This window comes from Uranotaenia lowii, chromosome 3 (genome assembly GCF_029784155.1).
Source record: "Uranotaenia lowii strain MFRU-FL chromosome 3, ASM2978415v1, whole genome shotgun sequence".
Taxonomy (NCBI): domain Eukaryota; kingdom Metazoa; phylum Arthropoda; class Insecta; order Diptera; family Culicidae; genus Uranotaenia; species Uranotaenia lowii.
The window spans coordinates 331,978,708-332,002,877 of NC_073693.1; the positions used below are offsets into that span (position 1 = coordinate 331,978,708).

The 24,170-nt window shown below is 38.9% G+C and overlaps 1 protein-coding gene across 3 annotated transcripts in view; it reads right to left on the reverse strand.

The window, feature by feature from the left end:
- Positions 1 to 508: 508 nt before the first annotated feature.
- LOC129751040 (long-chain-fatty-acid--CoA ligase 4-like) overlaps positions 509 to 24,170 on the reverse strand; it is a 92,015-nt gene continuing 68,353 nt past the window's right edge. For all 3 annotated transcript variants that reach the window (XM_055746293.1, XM_055746292.1, XM_055746294.1), the window contains 7 exons: positions 19,818 to 19,953; positions 7,652 to 8,632; positions 7,448 to 7,587; positions 3,393 to 3,565; positions 3,060 to 3,323; positions 2,721 to 2,996; positions 509 to 2,625 (listed from right to left, as the gene is read on the reverse strand). In XM_055746293.1, coding sequence (XP_055602268.1) covers positions 2,471 to 2,625; positions 2,721 to 2,996; positions 3,060 to 3,323; positions 3,393 to 3,565; positions 7,448 to 7,587; positions 7,652 to 8,632; positions 19,818 to 19,953 — 2,125 coding nt within the window. In that variant the 3' untranslated portion in view covers positions 509 to 2,470. The remainder of the gene's footprint in view (positions 2,626 to 2,720; positions 2,997 to 3,059; positions 3,324 to 3,392; positions 3,566 to 7,447; positions 7,588 to 7,651; positions 8,633 to 19,817; positions 19,954 to 24,170) is intronic.

Below are 24,170 nucleotides of genomic sequence, written 5' to 3' on the forward strand. Positions count from 1 at the left end.
GTTTCGGGGTGTTCGAGCGATGGCACGGACAATCCGGATATGTCCGTTCCGGCGAACGTCTTGCCTGTTGGGAACTTTCCGAGAAAGGCGCTGTGCGGCCGATGAGCTTGACGGCAGACTCGCGATTGCCGCGAAGTAGGCCTGCGGCAAAGCGCATTAGAAGGAAGAAGAGGGCAAGAGCGAGAAAGATAACAATCTTAACAGATGTAACAATGCTGTCAAACAGGGCTACCAGTTACATTGTTTGTCTGGTAATAATATTTTATTAATTTCCTTTAATCATATCCCACACCCCCCCCCCCCCCCCCCCCCCAAAAACAGTTCTTCCTACGGCCCTGTCTAGCAATGGTACCTTCATTTTAGAGGCAAACAACACATTTTCATCATATTCATGTAAAAATATCGGCGCTAGATAACGAAAGCCATACCCCAAAGTATGTTCTATTTCAAGCAAGGTTGTAGGACTTTCTCAATAACTAATTCCCCACTCAAACAAAAACACAAATAGTTAAGATTTTCAATAGCATTTATTTGTGGGTTCCACATTTTCACTGTCGTTCTCGCAACTCTTTTTTTATTTTTGTAATCATTTTTCCTCTCTTTACAACGTGGTCGATAGGTTTAATTTAAAGTTTACTCACTAACTTAACTGATACCTCCCGGCCTTGTTTGAATTTTGTTTCTTTAATTTTCTCTCAAAGCTTTTTCCATTCACTGCACACCTTTAAAGATAAGTGCTTTCCTCTTGAAATATTTATATATTTGATACCCTCCCCAAAGTTTTGTTCATTTTTTTTATCTATGTAGTAGATCCTAGCCATGTTCCTTATTAATCGCACGTAACGTAAACATTTCCCTCGATTTTTAACTGTCCTTGTTGAACTGTTGTGGTTAACGAAGGGGAGCTTATGGAGAGCGGATAGTGGTTAGGTATCAAACTGTGGGTTTCCAGATGATTATTATTCACTTTTGTAAGGGTGTTTTTAGTGTGTGATTGTTGGATTCGTGTCTAGTCCTGGAAGAATTCGAGGGGGGAAATTAGCCTATAAAGAACAACGGAAACGGGTGGCGGTTTTTGTTCTTATTTTATTGTTTTTTTGTTCTCCACCACAAGTACACGCAGCGTGTACGATATATGTAGTACGTTTAAGTAAGAGTAATAACAATAAATATAGGGCCCTACGGTCTAATCAATGGTTGAATACAATTGCTTATTTCCTTCGGTTGTGGGTTGAATTTGCTGCCTCTTTTAATTCCGGTCTGGTGATTTTGGTGAACGAATTTGTTACGGTGTTTTTTTTCTCTCTTCCCATTTTAGCCGAGACACCTTTTCTCCAACGAAAGGCTGACCTCTGACGGCTAACATAAGAAAACTATAATACAAACGCTTCGATGCTGAAGCGTTTGCTTTTGGTTTATGAATGTGAAAGAAATGAATGTACAGAATTTTTGAAAGATTATGTGTGTATGTACAAGAATTGGTGCCTTGCTTATGGTTTTTTTTATCAAACTAATCCACCTAGTAGATTTAGCTACACTAAACTAATCAGACTACGGTCAGTCGCCTTTTCGATTTTCATTCACTTCTGATCGGTTTGGCAAAACGTAATAATAAGTTCTGCTATTAGCTCACGGTTTTTTCCGCATCTTTCATTTGTATGTACAGATTATCGTCTCAAAACCTTCGTTCCACTTTGAAATCCTCCGCTGGTTCGTACATTTATTAGTTCCTATAATTTTTGTTTCTTTTATTCCTAGAACCTACTCCATCACATTGTGTTATGTATATCTCAAAGGTTGGACAATTTTTTTTCCTAAAACCTACGAAAAAACGTACCTTCCTTTTATTTATTTTCTTTAAATGACCAATTTAATAACGCAATTGTTCAACATGTTATGACATGTGCATATCTACGAAAGCTGATTCAAACAAACAGTCACATACATTCGTTTCATTTGCAGCATTTCATTGTAATTTTTTTATGTACAAATGTGACGCATTCTTACACTACTTTTTTATCAATCAAATAGCGAAGGAAAAACTACGGAAAACAAGCAACAAACTTATAAGTTGGTATATTTGGTTTCAAATAAAGAAAGAAAAACGATAATTGAAAAAGAAAACAATGAAAACATGAACAATGAATAAACAAGATAAAAAAAATGTATCCTATGGATAGGCTCCAAAGTCTAAATTCAGCGGGTAAACAATGCCGTGCATCGAATCGGAACTTGTCACCTTTTCCTCTGTCTCTATGGTCATTTTGCATTGTCGGTTGATTAGGATTCGAATCGTAGTTTTTAGTAGCTTGGTTCACATTTTACCAAGAGTGATGATGATGATGTCGGTAGCCTTTCTTTTCTGCTGATGGTAACCAATCTGAGTCGTCCTTGTCGTCGATGCAACATCTTCGAGCACCATATAGAAAGGTCCGTTTTGGTGTCTTTCCTCGGTTGTCGATACAGATGCTTACGCTGCGTACATTCGACTGATGTCGCTCTTGTACCGTTCCTGGATGTCCTTGCGTTTCAGCTTGAAGGCAGCCGTTACTAGACCCATATCCGGGGTCCAGATGTCCTTGCACAGGGTCACAGCCGTCGGGATTTCGAATCGGTGCAATTTGCCTGTGGCAGCGAAGAAAAATAATATATTATAAACTCTGTCGATTTCTCAAAATATACTTAATTTTTGTCCCACAAACTAGCAATCCAAAACTTACATTTGCGCCCGTGTTCGGCCAGCTCCTGGACGACGGCCTTCTCCATCACCGGTGAAGAGCACAGTTGATCGAACTCCATGCCCTTGATGCCCTGTTTCTCGGCAATTTCCTCCAGATGTTGTGGGTTTGGCACCACCAGGGCTACCGTATGCTGCTTCGTCGAATCACCATAGATGCAGATATTTTCCACCACCGGGCAAGTTTTGAGTTCCGATTCGACCTTTCCGAGCGACACGTACTCGCCGGCCTGCAGCTTCACCAGATCCTTCTTACGATCTAGGAATCAAAACCGATTTTCAGTAACATGCACCAAATTTTTAAAACACCTCAAAACCTTACCGATAATCTTGAGAACACCATCGTGATGGATTTCTCCAACGTCTCCGGTTCGGAACCACCGTTGTCCGTCCTCTTCGAAGAAGTCTTCTTCGGTCTTGCCGGGCAGTTTGTAGTATCCCTTAGAAACGGTTGCTCCACCGATCACGATCTCACCCTGCGGGTATGGTTTGTTAGTCACCCGATAGTTACCCTCCTCCCAGTTTATCAGCCGGATGTCATTGGTTGCCGAGGGGCCTCCCACCACACTGTACTCCATGCACCACTCTAAAATTAAATGAAAAAATTTTAAGTTAGAAAAATATTTCGCAATCCCAATCAACAAAAGGAACTTACTGTCCATGACGGCACCTCCGGCGGTGGTTTCTGTTAGACCGTAACCCTGGATCATGTCCACACAGAGGCACAGGCTGATCTGTTCGTGCGTGTCCGGGGCCAGTGGGGCACCTCCAGAGAGAACGGACCGGATTCGTCCACCCAGCAGTTTGGCGATCTTCTTGAACAGGATTCTGAGAAGAGAAAGAACGAAACACAACTTTGAAAAGACTGTACTCGGTTATGACCTTAAATGGGCTTTGGAAGCTTTGTTTCCATTTTGCTAAACGCTTATCTGAAAATTAGTTCCAGATTTAAAGCCGCTGGAGGAAAAGGGCCTATAAAAGTGATCAAGGGTGTTAAAGTTTGTTTGGCAAATTCTTCTGTAAGGACCACCTCAAAAGGAATGCAAACTCCAACGACAGCCTGTTGGGCTCTTTGTAATCCTCATTTCATTAGTTGTTCCTCAATTGTTAAATCGAATTCGGCCTCTTGCAGTAATTGACTTGAACGTGTTTCCTGCTCATTTAATTTTTAACTTCTGGTATCAGACGACGAGTTCACCTTCCTATCGCTGAGTTATTCTACAGTTGCCGCCAACGCGCTATCAAAGCCTCCCTGGCGTATTTTTGCCCATCAAGTGTCTCCTCAGAGTAGCTCAGAGAAGACTCAGAATAGCGGCTCTAGAACATTATCACGGAGACATTGACCCATTACGTAAGAGGTGACTAAATCCATTCACTCCCCTTCCTAATGAAGACGACAGGGTTGGTGTTTACTCCTCTAAAGACGTTGACTGTCTTCCGTCCCGGTAACATCCTGGTAGGTCTCTTTTAGACGGTTCTACAACCACTTTTGGGCGCCAACCATGAATGTGACTTGTGCTGACCTGGCTTCGCCACGCTTTCTCTCCATCAACTCCTTGATATTTGGAAACAAACGATGGGTCCACCTTCCTCTTTCTGAGCTGTCCCACAGCTGCTGCCAGTTGGCCATGGAGCTATCTCTGCCTCGTGTTCTCACATTTTGCGTGCCTCTATTTTCGTAGCAATAGGAGTCTTCCACCAACAAAACCGAGATGGGCATGACTCCCGCTACAACGCATGTAGCCTCCGACAAAACGGTGTGGTATGCTCTGATGATACGCAAATTCATTTGCTTTTGTACACTGACCAGATTTCCAGGCCGCCCCTCCATAACGAAGGATTAATGAAACCACACTCGAATTTATCATCCGCTGACTACTTCGGATCCCCGAGTTGTTCGCCATTATCCTCTTAAGTGCGGCCAATGCTGTTGCCGCCTTCTTGCACACATACTCAACGTGGCTTTTAAAGCTGAACCGGTCGACAATCATCACACCCGAATATTTAAGCTCGCGCTTTGATTCGATAATGCATGAATATTCCACAGGATCGGGCCCAGTATCGACCCTAGCGGTACTCCAGATGTAACATCCTTTTCCTGAAATCCTTCGCTTGTCATGTATTGTAGCTTGCGCACGTCCAATGTTACTACCGCACAAAAAACGATCCCCTCTTCTCTTCTTGAGTCTGGCTTTATCAGCCTCTTCGATGACAGTTCGAATGGCGTCGACTGTGCATCGCCCTTTTCGAAAGCCGAATTGATTGTTGGACAATCCGCTTTCACCCTTGGTGTAATGCTGGATACGATACAAGATCACCTTTACCAGAACCTTTCCAACCGTATCCATTAGGCATATTGGCCTGTATACCGATGGGTTCCCCAATAACTTTCCTGGTTTGGGCAGCAGAACCAGCTTTTGCCGTTTCCAAACCTCTGGAAACATTTTTTCCTCGATACAAATTTGCAATGACGATCAGAACATTTCGGGAAATTCCAAAATCGCGGCCTTAACTGCAATGTTCGGGATACAATCTGGACCGGGAGCCTTTTCCAGCTGAAGGTATTTCGCGATGTCGCGCAGTTCTTCCAACGATATGAACTCCTCCTCGCTCGTATCCCAGTCGTACGGGACTTGCGGCCAGCTATTGATATTATGTTGAGGGAACAGCTCTTTCGTTATTCCCTCAGTTTGTTGGGGCACATTTCAGGTGGTGCGTTACCGCTTTTGTTTTCTGCCATGACTATCCTGTAGGCAACACCCCATGGTCGGTCATTGGCATCAATACAAAGTTTCCTCAAACATGCCTTTTTACTCTCTTTAATTGCCTTGCAGAGGTATCTTTTCGCATTTTTGAAAAGCGGCCTACGCTGGTCTCTCTCCGTTTTAGATCGTGCTCTCTGCATGTTTCGCCTAGCGCGAAGGCAGCTCGCACGCAAATTCGCGATTTTCTCGGTCCACCAATAAACTGGTCATTGCTGCGTCACACGAACGTGTGAGTACTTTCGTCACGTTTTCCGCCGATAATTTAGACCGGTTTTGCTCCCGCTTGAACACTTCGGCTAAGACATTTCGGTCAAATTGTTTTGTCCTAAACATTAGTTGGTATAACATCAAACAAAGATTGCATGGCTACTAAGAAAAGCGTTCAGACACAGTAGATCCCTGAGGTACTCCGTTTTCAGCAGATCGTCGAGTTGATAACGATCGGTTTGCAGATACCTTAAACGTTCGGTGTCCGAGGTAGCTGCAAACATATTCAGTATAAGACCTCTTATTTTCCATCCTCTCAATGTGCGCAGAATACGAGTCCTGTTGATGGTATCAAACGCCTTCAAAATGTCCAGAGATACGAGCTCGTTGATATTTGTAAGGGTTTCTGGCTGGGCAAAATGAGTGTCCACTCCTTGACCAGCACGGAAAGTGTGTTATATGTTATTTATTTCTGATCAACGGATCACATGTTGTTCTAAAATTAAAAACAAAACATTGAAGTCTAACTAAGGGGTTCTCAAGGCCCTTATCGCCTTTCTTCGAAAAACATCCCTCGAAATGTCTAAGTCAAAATGCTGCGAAAAACGATTGAACAAACTCATTGCACCGATGAGGGCGCTGTTGGCTCCGTAATTGTTCATTCGAATGGGAATGTACAATTGAAGATTTTGATTTTCAAAACCACGGGGTCGTACACTAAGCGGAATAGCCTCCAGTAGCAAGAGACAATCGATTTGCGATAACATGAGGTCGGCGACGAATGAGGCACGTGTTGCTTGTCTGCGGCCTTGGAGGATATCGATATCTATGAGGCGGCATCGATTTTCGTAGCTAGGCAAGCGAAAAAAGTCTTGCCAGTTCAGGTGTCTAACGGCGTATCGCAAGAATCGCCGCTGAATAGCCTCGAGCCGATCGACACTGTTCTGGTAGTAGGGGCACTAGACAGCTGAAGCGTATTCAAGGATGGAACGAACAATGCTGCAGCAGAAGCATTTGAGGCAATACACGTCCTTGAAGTCCTTCGCCACTCTAAAAATTAAACCGAGACTTCTGGATGCTTTGTCAATCACGGAGTTAGTGTGTGCCTTGAATTCTAGGCGCTGATCTAAGATTACGCTAAGATTGTTAACGTGGTTCACACGTGAGATGGGTTCGTCTACAAGGAAGTACTCGGTAATTGAAGGCCGAGAAAAGCTGATGACTGCACATTTGCTGCGGTTTAATTGCAGGCAGTTAATGTCGCACCAATCAGCGAAGAGGTTGAATTGACAATGCAGAAAATTTATGTCGTCGTGGTCGTTTATGGTGTAAAACAGTTTTAGGTCATCAGCATAACAAGTTTGGAGACGACAAGGAGTGACAACATGTCGTTGAAGAAAATAAGGAAAATAATCGGTCCTAGATGGCTACCTTGGGGCACACCGAATGTGGCAGGGAACTGCCTGTATAAGGTATTTCCTGAGCAGCTTGAGCTACTGCGTGGCCATTAAAGTCAAAATCTTAACGATACGTGAATCAGTGTTGAAGAGGCCACGTTTCGTTCAACTTTCACTATAAAAACAAACAAACAAATTAAAAGAAGTCTTGTAAGAGTGTGAACGATTCAAGGGACCAGATATACCTTATTGTGATATGAACTCTGTCGGTAAGAGGACAGCTGAAGTATGTAATCTTAAAATAAACTCCCATGACTGGATGGATATATGATGACACTTACTTGTCCATCAGCGGCGTCTGGAACCCTCGAGCGACCCACTTCGACTTGTACTTGTAGGCAAACTTGAAGAAGGCCTTCTTGATAGGTTTCTCGGCATTCACCTTGGCATTGATACCCTTGGAGATACGATCCAGAATAAGCTACAAAGGTGAAAAAAAGTTATTTTCAAACTTCAAACTCAAATTGATAGTTCTAGCTACTCACCGGCACCGAGGTCATGCAGGTGGGTTTCAGCACCGTAGCGTCACCCTTGCAGCCCTTCATCACCTTGGAACTGGAATCGATCAGGGTCAGTGGTGTCGAATACCCAATCGGGACCCCGGTCAGAAGGCACACACTTTCGGCTAGCAGCTCGAAAACGTGCGCCAGCGGCAGGAAACCAATCAGCACATCGTCCGGGTAGATTTTGAAGATATCACAGAAGTTCTTCATGGTTCCGATACAGTTGGCATGCGAAAGCAGCACGCCCTTGGGCGTTCCGGTCGATCCGGAGGTGTACATGATGATGGCAGTATCGTCCGGAGTCGGGGGATTGCCAGGGATCTGGCTCTTTTCCCCCATTTCCAGCACCTTGGAGAAGGGAATGATTTCGACGCCTGCCTTGAAGCCGGTGACTTCAGTTTTGTGCAACTGATCCTCCATGAAGATGATCCGCTTGACGTTGGGTGTCACATCCAGCACCGTTTTGAACTTGGGCAAAAGCTCGTGGGAAGTGATCACCGTATGCACTTCGGTTTCGTTGATACCGTGAGCGATACCATCATCCCCGAGGGTGGCGTAGATCGTCACCAGCGGCATGTTCTGCTTGAAGCAGCCATGAGCCGCAATCAACCATTCGGCCCGGGTTTCTGCGAAGATAACGATGTTTTGCTTGGTCTGCTGGCCGAGTTCCCGCAGACCCCGTCCGAAACAGGCCGCGGCGAATTCTGTTTCAATAAAGTTCCGCCACATGTAATCACCCATGTTGAACTTTTTGAAGACCCGCCCATTGGACTGGACCTCGTCTTCTTCGCTGATGATTTTGCGGGTACCGATGCAGCGCTTGGTGCTGTGATGTTTGGTAACGAAGGTGAACATCCGCTCCAGGGTGTCGATGTTGTTCTGCATCATCTTGACGTGCATCTCGCTGGGAGCATCCACGCCCCGGTATGTGATGGAGGTGCCATCCTGCTGGATTATTTTGGCCTGGAAGGAATAAAAATGGGTATGGATAAGAATTTTGAATACAGAAAGATTAGCTTAAATCTTCACAAAATCGACTTCAAAAATTTAAAACTGATTGGCAAACTTTGAGAATTACTAATTAAAACCTTGTAGCCGTTTTTTCAGTATGATATCGAACAGGTGTTTGAAGGCCGAAGAATAACAACATTCGACTGTACATACTTCAAGGCGATGAAGCTTGCCAATCTAATCAATTGGAACATCATTAGCATCTCCGGGTGGGAAAACGTTTACATAAGTACACGTGCACCTTTCTAGAAGAAACCGAACACACATCGATCGATTCGTAAACAAGTTGGCGCGGAAATCAACCTTGGCATATTTTTCAAGGAAACCCCTCCTGGCCGGGGTGCCTGCTCCTTCCAGTAGTGGTAGTTACAGAGCAAACGAAAAGAAAAGACCACTCCGAGTTCCGTTTAGCTCCAATAAATATCATTCATCTAACTAACGCCTTCCGTTCCAAATAACGTGTCTCGTTCGGTTCTATTTCTCCGTTCTTCTTGTTACTGAACTGGCTGAAATCGATTAGCACACGTGTCCGATTGCCACATTTTCGTGCAAAGGCGATGACTGCTGCTCCGGAAAGGCGTTAACGCAATACAAAGTACTTCCCTGCATGGACAAGGACAAAGTGGGACTAGTTTTGGGAACAGGAGGAATTGATTATTTTCAAACAATTCTTGTGTAACAATCCTCAAGGATAATTGGATACAGAGGACGTTTTTTGAGAAGAAAAAAACAATCCAGTTTTTATTGCATGTTTTCTTTAGAGTGTACATTTCCAGGCCATTTTAGCGTTCCCGGGAATCGGGAAATCTGGCGATCCTTTACCCGGGAATTCCCAAAAATCTGGTCTGATACTAGCTGCAAAAATTTGAAATAATTGAGAAAGATTTCTCACTATCGATAGAAGTTAGTTAGCTTGACTTCAGGTTATTTATCAAAAATCGTAAATATTCAGATAACTATCCATTTGTTTCAGAATATGTGATTTCTTTACTGTCAACAGTACCGAAACGGAAGTTCTTAGAGCATCTACAGTGAGGGGCAAAATAAAGTGTCCAAATTATTTTTTTTCAATTTCTTTTATTTTTCTGGTTAAAATTCAACGAAAACACATCGTAATCATTTTTAAAATATTGTTTATTATGTTCTTTTCAACTTTTGTAAATGTTGCGCTGGAAAAAAAAGAAAGTTTTTCTGATAGATAAAAAACAGTTAATATTCCAAAAAAAACAGGGGCAAAATAAAGTGTCCAGATCAGTACAGCTTCAAATAATTCAAACTGAAGGCAAACAAGAACGGTTTAATAATGGGTATGGCCTCCTTCAGCCTTCAACACCTCCTGCAAGCGCTTCGGCACACTTTCAACAAGGTTGTGCAAGTGTTGTGGGTCGAGTTCCTCCCACGCATGCTCCATGGCATCAAAATAAGTATTTTTAATTTGTTACACCAGTCTTATCAATCAGAGCATCGAGGATGGCCCACAGATTTTCGATGGGGTTCAGATCAGGACTTTGTGAAGGCCATTCAAGGGGTTTGATGTGGCAGGAACGGGAAAATGACGTCATCAGATTGGCCGTATGCTTCGGATCGTTATTCTGCTGTAAAACGAAGCGCTCTCCGAGGCCCGTCTTGATGAGGGAGATACCTCGAGGTTTTCCGGCAGGATATTGCAATATGACTCAGCTGTCATGATTGCGTCAATTTTTACCAAATTGCTCACCCCACCCCAAGAAAAGCACCCCCACACCATCACGTTACTTCCTCCGTTGCTCCGTGCTCGATACCAATCGAAAACGCTTACTGAAGAAGATAGTAAGTTGCTATCGAAATACTGGTATCTGAACTTTTCATTTACCGTGGTTGAATTAAAAGGAATCTTTCGATTGCTTTGATTCAGAGAAAACATTGTTGTGGGCCGACGAATCCAAATTTGAGCTATTCAACCGGAAGAAGCGGGATCATATGTGGCGCAAGTCGGGTGAGGAGCTCCAAGACCGCCATATCCAAGGAACAGTCAAGCACGGAGGAAATAACGTGATGGTGTGGGGGTGCTTTTCTTGGGGTGGGGTGGTAAAAATTTGGTAAAAATTGACGGAATCATGACAGCTGAGTCATATTGCAATATCCTGCCGGAAAACCTCGAGGTATCCCTCATCAAGACGGGCCTCGGAGAGCGCTTCGTTTTACAGAAGAATAACGATCCGAAGCATACGGCCAATCTGATGACGTCATTTTCCCGTTCCTGCCACATCAAACCCCTTGAATGGCCTTCACAAAGTCCTGATCTGAACCCCATCGAAAATCTGTGGGCCATCCTCGATGCTCTGATTGATAAGACTGGTGTAACAAATTAAAAATACTTATTTTGATGCCATGGAGCATGCGTGGGAGGAACTCGACCCACAACACTTGCACAACCTTGTTGAAAGTGTGCCGAAGCGCTTGCAGGAGGTGTTGAAGGCTGAAGGAGGCCATACCCATTATTAAATCGTTCTTGTTTGCCTTCAGTTTGAATTATTTGAAGCTGTACTAATCTGGACACTTTATTTTGCCCCTGTTTTTTTTTGGAATATTAACTGTTTTTTATCTATCAGAAAAACTTTCTTTTTTTTTCCAACGCAACATAAACACAAATTGAAAAGAACATAATAAACAATATTTTAAAAATGATTACGATGTGTTTTCGTTGAATTTTAACCAGAAAAATAAAAGAAATTGAAAAAAAATAATTTGGACACTTTATTTTGCCCCTCACTGTATATCCGTGGTCCAAACAGCCGGACCCAAAATCCGACCAAAGCTACCGCACTGGTAGTCTATTGGACCAGTTTGAACTCAACTTTATTTGAACTGGTAGAAGGATTGGTCCAAATCTGATGAGATTTGGATCCAATTCGATGCAGTTATAAACCGCGTTTGACAGTTAATGGAACACGAGTGGGGTCGCCAGTTTTTTCACTGGATCGGATATAATTTCGTTGGTCCAATTCTAGTATAAATTAGGTCCAAGAATAGACCACGGATACAGGTGCTCTAAATGATGAGTGTTGCAAATAGAACATTCAGTTTCTTTCCGTAGCGTTTTTGGATTTTTTTGCATAATAGGATTTTTTCGGTTCTATGTCGATTTTCGCTTTTAAACTAAGTTTTCGGTTGGAAAAACTTTTTTTTTATCAAATTCAATGTATTAACCATGTATTTTCCTTGTTCAATCTGACTCATTATTCCAATTTAGACCCTGTGATTTTATGTAATTTTGCACATTTTATAGGCTTAGTAAACTCCCGGGATTTTTCAAGCGTTTACCGGGATTCGGGAATTCCCGATTTTTTTTTCAATTTCCGGGAAATCCCGGGTAGGACACTCTAGTTTTCTTCACTGAGAATCTCTTCCCAAAGGCTTAGAATATAGAAAAAAAAAAATTATAGTTTGTTCAGTTCACAATAAAATAAAAAGAACACATGAGCACGTCTTTCTAAATAAAACTACAAAACAAGGTTTATGCTCAAAAATGTTTAACGATCAACTTTAAAACAAGAAGCAATATTTAATAATTCTCTCAATCGAACAGCTACTTCTAAATTGAAAAGGAGTATGTACAAAATAAAATAATTTTTAGAATTTGTTTCAAAACTAAAAACAAACTTTTGTCAGACGTTGTCCAGAAGTTTAAACATGTATTCACTATTTAAAAAAATGAAATTTTACATTTTTCGCCAAAATCCAATGGAAAACTCTAGTAACATCACTTTTTAAAGAAGATATTTGTATTTTTAACACTGCATATTTGTTGAATACTGTAAGAAGTTCAAACTTACGTAAAGAAATGTTTTTGAAAATACAGACCAAAAAAATCGTAGAATATTCATGTTTTCTCTTTTCCTCAAATTTTTATTATTCTTTTAAACTGATTTCTGAACTGAACTTAAACTGATTTTTTTTTTTGCTGAAATGAACATAATATTTTTGTAAACTTCTATAACCAAATTTAGAAAATAATAACAACTACAAAAAATCATCTCAATCCTTTTTCCGATTACACTCGTTTAAACCGGCGTTGGCGTAGTGGATAGTACTCTAGTATTTAAACTACCTAGTTGTTAATAAATAATACAAAACACAGTTTTCTACCACGTTCCACACTAATAAAATTAAATTTTAAGCAATGATACGAGCAAAATTTCTGGTAGAATCTGGCACTTTTTGTCTTATGGATCATATCCGATACACGAATATTGATTTTAGCCTTCAATTTTAAAATTCTAGAAAATCTGTGCAGTCTGTGCAAAAATCAGGGAAAAATCTGTGTCTGAGCAATATCTGGACGAAGGATCAAAAGTCTGTGTTTTACAGACAAATCAGGGCACCTGGCAACCCAGTTCATGGCACACATAGAAATGATAGAAATGGTTCTTACACGGGAAATAATAAAAAGGTAAAATTTACCGAAATTAAAAGGTGAACGCCCGTGAAACCAAAAATGGTAACTTCTACCTCTTCTAGGTGTAGCTCACCCTACAGTAAGGTAAAGTTTACCTGAAACGAGCTGGAAAAGAGGTATAATTCACCGAGAAATCGAAAAAAGGTAAATCTTACCTCATAGCGAGGTAAATTTTACCTGAATTCAGCTGAATAAAAAGAATACCTAGAAAAAAGGTAAATCCAACATTGGTACTTTCTACCTCTTTGAGGTAAAGCTTACCTCGTAGCGTGTTGAATTCTACCTAAATTGCGCTGAAAAAAGGTACAATTTACCTAGAGAAAAGGTAAATAAAAAAAATCATATCTTTTGTCGGAGCCGCTTATGGCAGTTAAGCAGTTTTTTCATCCAGAAACAAGTTTTGAAATGGTGCGCAATATGCAAAAATCGTAACAAATGGTAAATAGCTTTAAATTTTATTTAGTTCTGCCAGCTTCTATTAATGATTCTTGTTTATGTTACAGAGAGCCCAATTTTGCTCTAACGGAAAAGGGTATGAATGTGCTAACACAGGACTATCCAGGAGGATCGCCCGGAAGAATGCGAAGAGAGTGACTGTGAAGAGTTTTATCCGCGTCGTGGAGAATCACACAGAGCAGCAAGCACTACGCACTACTTCCACTACTTTTTTTTTAAACGAACACACACACATATAGGATCTCAGTGAAACTTCATGTTTAGAGATCTAAATTCTACTTAAGACTAAAGCGTACATCTTTCAAGGATATAATGGCTAGTAGCTTATTAATGCTAACACCACCAACCCACAGAAAGAGTACTATGTATGCCGTGACCGAGACTCGATCTCATCACCTCTGGCTTAGAAGACTTGAATGCTATCCTCTAGACCAGGGTCGGCAGCACTATTGCCTACCGAATAACGCTCGGATGTGCGCGCCAAAATGCGTGAAGCTTAGTCGATCTTTTGTCGACTCACTGCAGGGTGCTTAAAGCTAGGGTGTAAGCATTTTGAGGAAAAATAGGCAAGGCCAAAAGTTTCTCAGTGGTGGAAGGTGGAGACGGAGCGCTTTTTGACAGCCAGCTGTTCGCCTACCATGCCTACTATTACGATTGCATGTCACAGATGGTCGATTTCGTATTTTGGTATATAAACACACCCGTAGCTGTACTCGCCCTGACTCACTGTTGATGACAGTGCAGTGTTGCCTGAGGTTCATTTGGTCGATCGATAGCTATGAATCATAATGAGTGTAGCAATGCTAATCATCGGCTACACATCTCCCCTTTACACCGAGAGAAAAAAAAAACAAAAAAAAGCTTGGTTTATTTTAGGCTCTTTCAATCGCTACATCAAGCGATATGTGTGGGAACATTGCCTTTAAGTATTTGGAATGGTTCCAGTTCACTGTCGGATAACCTTTTTTAAGATTTGTTCACAACACTCAAGAATCGTGGCATGAACTTTCGCAAGATTTCTTCTCGTTCAGGTATATTCCTAAAACCAATATATACTGGTATCTTATTTGAACCAAATCACTATGAGACCGTTAAGTATGAGACCTCCTCAACACGTGAGTCATGTCGAGGCATATACTGTTCGAATGTATAACTGATTGTTCTTCATTAGGGACTCCTTGAAAAATTTCCACCGTCATTCCATCTTCAAAATCCATCGTAATGATTTTTTTTTACTTTTCACTAATGCTACGGTTACTTAGAAGAATGATATCTCTACCAGATTATTCTAGATCTTTGTTTAAAAACATTAAAAGTAACCAAAACGTTTTGATTCGCACAACGTTAACTGTATCGAATCGTCACTTCCTGTCTACAAAGATACTAAACCTTCCTTTAGAATTGAATATTTCGCTTTATACAAAAGAGATACTGCTATCTTCCAATTGAACGTCAATCCATAAAGTGAACCTACTGGACCAAAACTCTTTATGTTGGTCCTCCCAATCCAACGTATTTTTATAAAGTGAACCTACAGAACACTCTCCAAGTTGGTCCTCCCGATCCAACGTATTTTTCTAAAGTTGGCCTAGAGAAAACTCTTCATGTCGGTCCTCTCGACCCAAAATTTTTTTATAAAGTGAACCTACAGAACACTCTTCATGTTGGTCCTCCCGATCCAACGTATTTTTACAAAGTGAACCTACAGCATTCTCTTCATGTTGGTCCTCTCAATCCAATGTATTTTTATAAAGTAAACCTACAGAACACTCTTCATATTGGTCCTCCCTATCCAACGTATATTCCTAAAGTGAACCTTCGGAACACTTTTCATTTTGGTCATCCCAAGCCAATGGAAATTCTCGAAGTAAACGTTCTGAACATTCTTCGACTTGGTCGTCCCAGTTCAATCAAATGGATCAACAATAACTCTTAAGCTTAATGACTATTCAATACGATAGTTGGATGTCCCAGCTCAACTGATTCAATCCAGCTCAACTCAAAGTTCTTAAATGTTGGTCATCCCAACTCAACTATGAGTATGCTAGCCGTCACAGCTTCGGAAAATATCCCGATTCAACATAATGTTTTTACATGTTGCCCGTCCTAGCTCAACTAGTTAAAGGTTCCATATTCAATAAGTTAAGAGAAATAACTGCAAGTCTACAAGTAAACTGTGCTTTAATCGATACTAGCAGGTACTAGTCCCTTATACTAGCACACTTCTAACATCGATTTTTGTCAACTACAACTTGTCTACAAGTTTTAAACATAAGATCACAAAATGCAGTCGAAACTCCTGATTTAGAAGTCCACTATGATTTAAATCATGGGTGGCCAACATTTTCAACAGGAAGGCCAAATTTTGTAGATGACATAGGCCGGCGGGTCACACCATAATTTTTTTTAAATATTCAGAGCAAATAAATGCATAAGTAACTGATTTTCAATGATGATATTATAAGTTAATTTTTGTTTTCATTTTTTTTTCATAAAAAAAATATTGGTAGGGGAGATAAGGGCATAATGGCCACTAGAGTGCCCCAAATGACCCGACTTTTGAAAAAGTTATGCGCTGCAGGCTAAAATTGATCCTAGGCCAAGATCTCATGCCAAATTTGGGCCAGATCGGATCACGGGAAGGGGTCGCTCAACGAGCCTGAAGTTTGTATGGGATTTTGAGACATTTTGTTCGGGAGAAACATGAAAAACCAGTTTTTCATCAATAGCTTTGGTTCCCGATTTCTTTCAGAAAATTTCCCATACAAATTTGGGGCAGTCTAATGGCCACTCTAAGAAAAACGCTTATTTAACCATAGAAAACAGCTATAATATGTAAATTACATCTTTGTTTCGTGTTAGAACAATGGAATAGTCTATTTCCTAGTTGGCTGAAACTTGAAAAAGTAGATAAAAACGTTTAAAAATGCATTTTAAAAACTTTTGCCAAAAGCTGAAACCGGAATAATGAGAACCCCCCTGGGGCAGTATATGCACCATGATTCGGGGCTCGATGAGCATTTTCTGCCGGGAAATCTAGCAGCGTATTCAACTTGATTAAGTCAGGTGAGTCGTAGATTCTTCAAACAAAGCAATAACAAAATAATCCAGGTCTGTTTGTAGAATACAAACAATTCACACACGCTCATACATTATGTTTCTGGTGCTTTGTTTGGCAGATGATGCTACAAGCCGTATAATGTAACAATAAAAAAATCAATCATGAGTTGGAAATGGAAAAAAATCACCTCGAACAGAAATCGAACTCTAGTCTTTTAATTACACATAACATCTCCGACACATAACCAATAGGCCACATCGTCAGATGTAAACTAGTCAAGCTATAGCTCTATAATTCAGTTGACTACATCGAGTTGAATTCGCTGCTAGATTATACGGCAGAAAACGCTCATCGTGCCCCGATTAATAGTGCTCAACAATGTGTACATCATGTTCTAGTGCGTACATTATAGATCAAGATGATTTAAAGATCATAAGAGCTTATTTCGTGGTGCTCAAAAATTATAATATTTTCGTCACTTGAGAACCTACCTGGGTTTTTTTAAATATCTCTGTAAAGAAGATAAGGAGATTAATTTTTTTGTGAAAAATTAATACTCTAGGAAGTACGAAACTATTCCTCATGACAATTCATTTAAGAAAATACGTACTTTTGTAGAAAAGAGGAGTGCTTATTATGCCCCGGGTGCTCGTTATGCCCTTATCTCCCCTTTGTATGAAAGATAGTTTAGTGAGACTCGGTACAGGTTTCCACTGTTTCTACTGAAGCCTTAAAACAGTGAAAATTCTAACTAGTGCCATGCACTCATTTAGGAGCCGGTTTTATCCGGATTTTTCCGGATATTTAATACAAAATTTGGAGTTTGGCTCGGCCCGGTTTCATTGAAAAAAGCCCGAATTTTACACGGATTAATTCACTTCATTAGGCAAATCAAAAAAAATTGAATTGTGTTGTAAGTTTTTTATTTATGCCAAAACGAAATTTTCTGAGCAAGTTTTACAACAATAATCATGAAAGGTTTTTTGGAAGTCAAATATACGATTTAAAATCTGTCGATGACTTTTTATGAAAAATATTATTTATTTTTCTTGGTTTCTGTTGAGTAAATTTTGGGATTTGATAAAATTAACTCGGATATTGCCCGGATTTTTTATCTTCAATTTTGAAATCAAATGACCGAATTTTGCAAGGTTTTTATATAAAAAAGCCCTGATTGATCCGCCCCGGATATGTGCAGAAAAAAAATACGACCAACTTAGTTTAAGTAGAATTGTCGTGCAATAAGATGAACTGAAGACTCAGCGAAACCTTATAGAAGGAGTCAAACGAAAAGTCCGGCAGATGTTAATAAACCTTAAGTTATTTTTTTCCATTTCTGTATGAACTAATCTTTCGGAAGAAATCGGTATCGAATTTTGAACAAGGCGAATGCGCCAAAATCACTGTTTTGAGAAAAACGCGTTCAAAAGTTGACAGTTTCATTAGCTCCCAGCAAAAATTTTATTTGGTTTTCTTTATTTCTCGAAAACTAAATATCCATCTGGTAATTTTGTATAATCAAAATGTGGGTCACTAAATGTACTTTTTCACCCAGCTGATAACTCGCTTTGTTCACATTTTGCGCATTTTTCAAAATTCACTACCGAAATATGCTTTGTATTTCTTATTCAAAAAAAAAAAAATTAACCGATTCACAAAATATCTTTTTTTCCTAGTTTTAAACTGAAACAACCTTCAGAAAATACGCTAAAAATATATTCAAAAAGCAATTTCTTCAATTTGAAATTTTTCTGGTCATTTTTTAATAATTTACCTTGATGGATACCTTTCAATCTACGAATGGGAACAGGAAGACCTGGTAATGGAATAGAACGAACCATTTCACTTTCACCGAAGGGAATTGCCACTTCTAGTATCAACATGAGTATGAAGAAATTTTGGCACCTTGAGTATGATTGATTGACTGACTGAAATAACTTGTGGATTTCTGAGCTGTGTTATTGCGTAGGTCTGATTGAAATAATTACTGGAGAACCAAAGTTTCAACTTTCCGAATATTTTTGGAACAGAGACGAAGTACACGAAAAATCATCTTAGCAATGCGTGTTCTCTATCAATACCGGAAAGATATAATCCATTTTTTCAAGACATAAAATGAGTGACCAGTCGCCTAATTTTGTACAAAATTTTATCACGGATCTCCTAGATACAAACGCAGGTGGCGTTCATTGAGATAAGCATTTGTCGAAAAAAAACCCAATTTGTACTACCTTAGACCGTGAAGTGGATAAGACAGTGTATCAAAAAACGCAACAAAAACGCGCACCTGGTATCTGTTTTTTGACCATGTTACTGAACAAATCTGGTCAGTATTTTTTTTTTCGCTTACAAGTTAGAATAAGGAAATGAAAAAAATCCAATCATTCAAACACCTTGTATATTACGTATCTACGCAGAACAATTCCGGAGCAATTGGGCACGTAGCAGAAATTATGCACGGTATTTTTTCTAAGCTGTTGCTTGTTTTCGTGCTGCAAATCACACACCCGTTACAAATTATTCGTTCCGTTTGCGGGTTGCGCACGTGAGATAACCACCTTCATCAGCCAGTATTAATCTTACTTAGTCGATAGCATTATCAAACAAGCCCTCCTTTCCTCCAGCTTGGGGAGAACAACAGTTATCAATTTTGCAACCAACCAGATTCCATTTATTGCTGCTGCAGCAAGCTCACGCTTTGATCTTTATCGATTCGAGGTTGGCATTTTATGTGTTGTTATGTGTCGGATTGCAGAAAAAGTAATGCCTCAGATACGTACTTGCGTCTCTTATCATTTTGCCGATTTCGATGAGTAAGGTTAAGCGTTGGCAAATCTGACAGCCGAAAAAAGAACCAACGCTCATTCTGCGTCCGGTTTATTTGCACAGAAAAAAAAACACAACATCAGAAAAATCCCACTACTGGAATTCCTGGCGCAAAGTTATCTAACGGGCTTACAGGTGTTTGGGATCGATAAAACGGGTTTATCAAAACACATCCTATCTGATAAGGTTTATGTCATTCGCGGCCACAGTGTTGCTGAGTGTTTCGATTCCGACTTTAACAAAAATAACCTCATCTCTATAAACTAAACAAATGAGAACTTATGCCGAATTCGGCTTCCAGATGCGCCACATTCGGCATGGAAAAAGGTACATAAAAGTAACGTAAGAATGCTTACCTTGGGGCGCTTGGCTAGGGCTCTTCGCTTCCAGGGTCGCTGCAGCAGCAGATAGATCGGCATCGTGATGATGTCGTACACCATGGCGATAATTTTGATCGCCCCGATCGCCGTCTGCACCCAGAAGTCTTCCATGCTACAGGAGCGGAAAAAGTAGAACAAAATCATTATAGTTTTGATAATTTGTTTTTTGTTTTTTTTTTTTCAACAGCGACTGCAAATAAAATGTTACAAAGCTCAATTGAAATGAAAATGAAGTTACGTGCAACTTATCGTGGAAAATGATTATAAATAATGAAAGGCAGGAAAAAATGACGAGAGTTTAAATTATTTAATAATGTTATTAGTTGAAATCAGCATTTTGTGTTAGTATGCAAATAATGTAAACAAGAAAAAATTAGAAACAGGACAGTTGAATCTATTAAATAATATTTGTTTAAAAAATTGTTCATACTGAAATTTAATACAAAAAATCTATGGTAATAAAATGGCAGAAAAAGGTTTCTAGATTCTTCAAAAAGAAAAATATCAAAAATATAAATTTAAATTTTTGTTTTCAAGATTTATAGCTGAATTAATATGTAAAAATTCAAACAAAATTTAAATTCGGTGCTCTCAGTTAAAAGCCAACCGAATAATCTCATGCATATCTATTTAAATAACGGTTTAAGCAAAATATTACGTTTTTTATTTTGACAGTTCTGTAATTAATATTTACATTAATTAACATTAATATTTTAATTAATATTTACAAATCTTAAATTGAATACCTACGTTAAAAAATTTTAACGAGAAACTTTCAATCAATAATTTTTATTCTGAGGGTTAAAGTTCACGAAGAATTTCAACCATTTGGTTTTTCACTTCAAACTTAGTCAAGAATAAATTGAATTCAACATTTTTTTAAACAAATGAAAAAAAAAATCTAAAAAGACTTTTTTTTAGTACCAGTTTTCGATAATTTCGTTCGAGACCGATTGCATATCGTGTGTGCGTGCAATGAAAATTTTCGACCGTTATCACAACATCTTTTATTGCGTTTTTACTACTGCTTGGAAAAATGGAATTTTTATACTAATAGAATCCATGAAGTTTAGGCAAAACATATTGAAAGTTGCTTTTGATAAAATGTCGTTTGAAAAGTTCATCTGCGATAAAAGTTATCTGAGAGCTGAATACAAAGAGGCCGAATGCTGCGAAAAACGCTCCGTTTCGAATGGTTTAAAAACAGACTTGAATACGAATACGAATTATCAAAACATTTCATGTCTTTCAACCATTTCAGATGAAGTCTCTCGAGTCCGAAATAGTAAGAAAAAATATTCCCGGAATTGATCCAGCTATTACAGTAAATTCTCAATTTTTTCACGCACCTATTATGTCTCCCCCGATTTTGTCATTGTTTTTTACTCGACTATATTTGATTTAATGTTAAAATACTCAGATTTAAACCTTCTCAACATTGTAAACCTTTGACAACATTGTTATACAACATGATAACAAGGATAGCGATAGTGAAGATCTCATATGAATGACAAAAAGGAAAGATGTCCGATTTTATAGAAGTGTTTTTTATTCACATTTCAACAAAAACAAAGTTGGTAAATAGAATCGAAAAAAAAATTAACGATACAACAAATCATTGATATGATCAACAAGCTTGTTTAAACCCTTGGAGCCATTATTTCGAGAAAACACGCTTTCAAGTGGTTGTACTATTGCAATTTCCATGTATTTTTCGAATTTTTTTTTAGTTCGGTGGCCTCAATTGAGCTTTCTTCAAAGCAATTTCCCTAATACACCGCAAAAGGATGACGTCATTTATCGAGAGATCTAAAGCATCAGCTCAATCAAATATGTTTTCCAACATCGGTACAGCTCCATGCGAAATAAGCAAAACTAATGTTCACTCAGTTATCAGTTTTGATTTTTTTTATTGAAAGTTGTTCGGAACAATGCATTTTTGATTTTATTTTTATACCTTGTTTTATATTATTAAGTCATTGAGATTTTAACCGCTGGGGATCATTATTTTTTCTTGATAATATCGGTAGAAACAGATTGTTTTAGGAAACATTGCAACTAAATTTTATGATAATTCTAAGAAAAAGAGATTTATCTCATTAACTATCAACTAATAGCACAAAAAACACTCTACACTGTTTTTAATTACGCAGTAATTATGTTTTCTGATTAATTTCAACAGAATTATAAAACATAGTGTTTTTTTAAACTACCCGATTTTGTCACTGTCCCTAATTTGTCCCCCTAAAATGCATCCTGTGAGTGACGAAATCGGAGATTCACTGTATAGAGTTAGTTTTAAAAACATAGCCAACATAAACAATATCCATTGGTTTTTGTAGAAGTATAAAAAAAAATTCAAACAACTGTAAAGAAACATTATCCAAAAAGAGCTCCAAAGCTTGTACCATTAATATAAGTTGGTACTGTACGTCCTTTTCAAAGCTTATTCTAGGAATTTCAATTCTTTGAATAGGTTAACAAATCATTTTAACTAGTAAACGATATATCAGAAATTATAAGCTTTTTTCGAAGGACATATTATTTATTGGGCTACAGTTTGCTCGACATTTTTGTTGATTAAAAATCCAAAACCTTTAGAAAATTATGTACTTGAAACTTTTGAGAAATTTAAGCTACATTGTTATATATGTAAAAAATCTAACAGTGAAAAGGATGCTTATTAAGGAATGTACTCGAAAAAAAGGAACACTCTTTTTAGTGAATAGCTTTTGAAAGCATGGATGGATATTGATGATTTTTTTAGTGAAGCTGCCTAGTAATGTAATGTGTACATGTGTAAATTTGTGACCTTCTGTCAAGTGGTTCTTGAGATATCGTTCAATGATGGACACCACATGCGCCATCTAAAATGTATACTATGAACCACTCTCTTTTTAAATCTAGACTATTTTTGATCACGTTTTCTGTTTCCTGAAGCCTTACCCTAAAAATTACTTAAAATTTTAAATTTGGTCGATGTTATGACAAGTTTAGTCCATTGTCCTCCTTTGGCACAAAATCAACATATTTGACTTTTTATCCAGATTCCAGATCCAACCAAAACAGAGAATCAACTTTGTTAGACCTATTAGAGCTTACAGGGGAAATTATCTTATTTGGAGGCTGTATTCATTGCACAGTTAGCCATCCATCGTGTCAATCGTTATTAAACACTGATCAATTTGAAGCGCTCACAACTCGTCATCAAATCTTTTTAATTTTATCTTCTTGTTTATCTCCGGAACATCTAGGCAAGAATTGTCAACAAAAAGCTTCTGGCTGGAAATTACACCAATTTATTGAACGATATGTTGACGAAGAAGACAATCTATATATATAAAAATGAATTTCTGTCTGTCTGTCTGTCTGTCTTTCTGTCTGTTCCCTATAGACTCAGAAACTACTGAACCGATTTACGTGAAACTTGGCAGGTGGGGGTATTGGAGGGCGGGGAAGGTTCCTATTATGGTTTGGAACCCCTCCCTCTAACAGGAAGGGGGGGGGGAGGGGCCTCCCAAACAAAAGACAATTATTTGCATGGTATCAAATTTGGCATGGGGTGGTATTTGGGAACGGGGAATATTTCAATGAATATTAGGTACCCCTCCCACCTGTCAGTGGGCTAATAGGAAGGGGGAAGGGGGGCAACCTTACAATTTTTTATATAATTCAAAAACTAATCAAGATATTGGAACCCAATTGGGCATGGGAAGGTATTTTGATACGAAAAATATTTCATTGATTATTTGAGACGCCTCCCTCTTTCCAGTAGGGAGATATAAAGGGGGGAAAGGCCCTTTTTTAAATTTTTAACATAACTCAAAAACTAATCGAGCAAATGGAACCAAATTTGGCATGGGCGGATATTTGGGAACGTGACATGTTTTAATGATTGTTTGAGACCCTTCTTCCAGCGAGGAGAAAGAAAAGAGGGTGGGAAGTTTCATACAATTTGTATTGCATAACTCAAGAACTACAACAAATGGAACAAAATTTGGCATGGAACGACATTTGGGTACGAGAAATGCTTCTATGAATATTTGGTATCCTTCACTCCTTGAAAAAGGTGGATGGGGGAGAAGAGGTCTCCCTTACAATTTTCAGTATAACTGAAGAGCTGATCGAGCAAATTGAACCATATTTGGCGTGTGAGAGTATTTGGATACGAGAAATGTTTCTATTATAAATTGAAACCCCACCTTTTTCAGCGGCAATATAAAAAGGGGGTAATGGGGTTTCCATAATTTTTTTTTTGCATAACTCGAGATTTAATAAAGCAAATGAAATAAAATTTGGTATCAAAAAATATTTGAGTACAAAAAATAT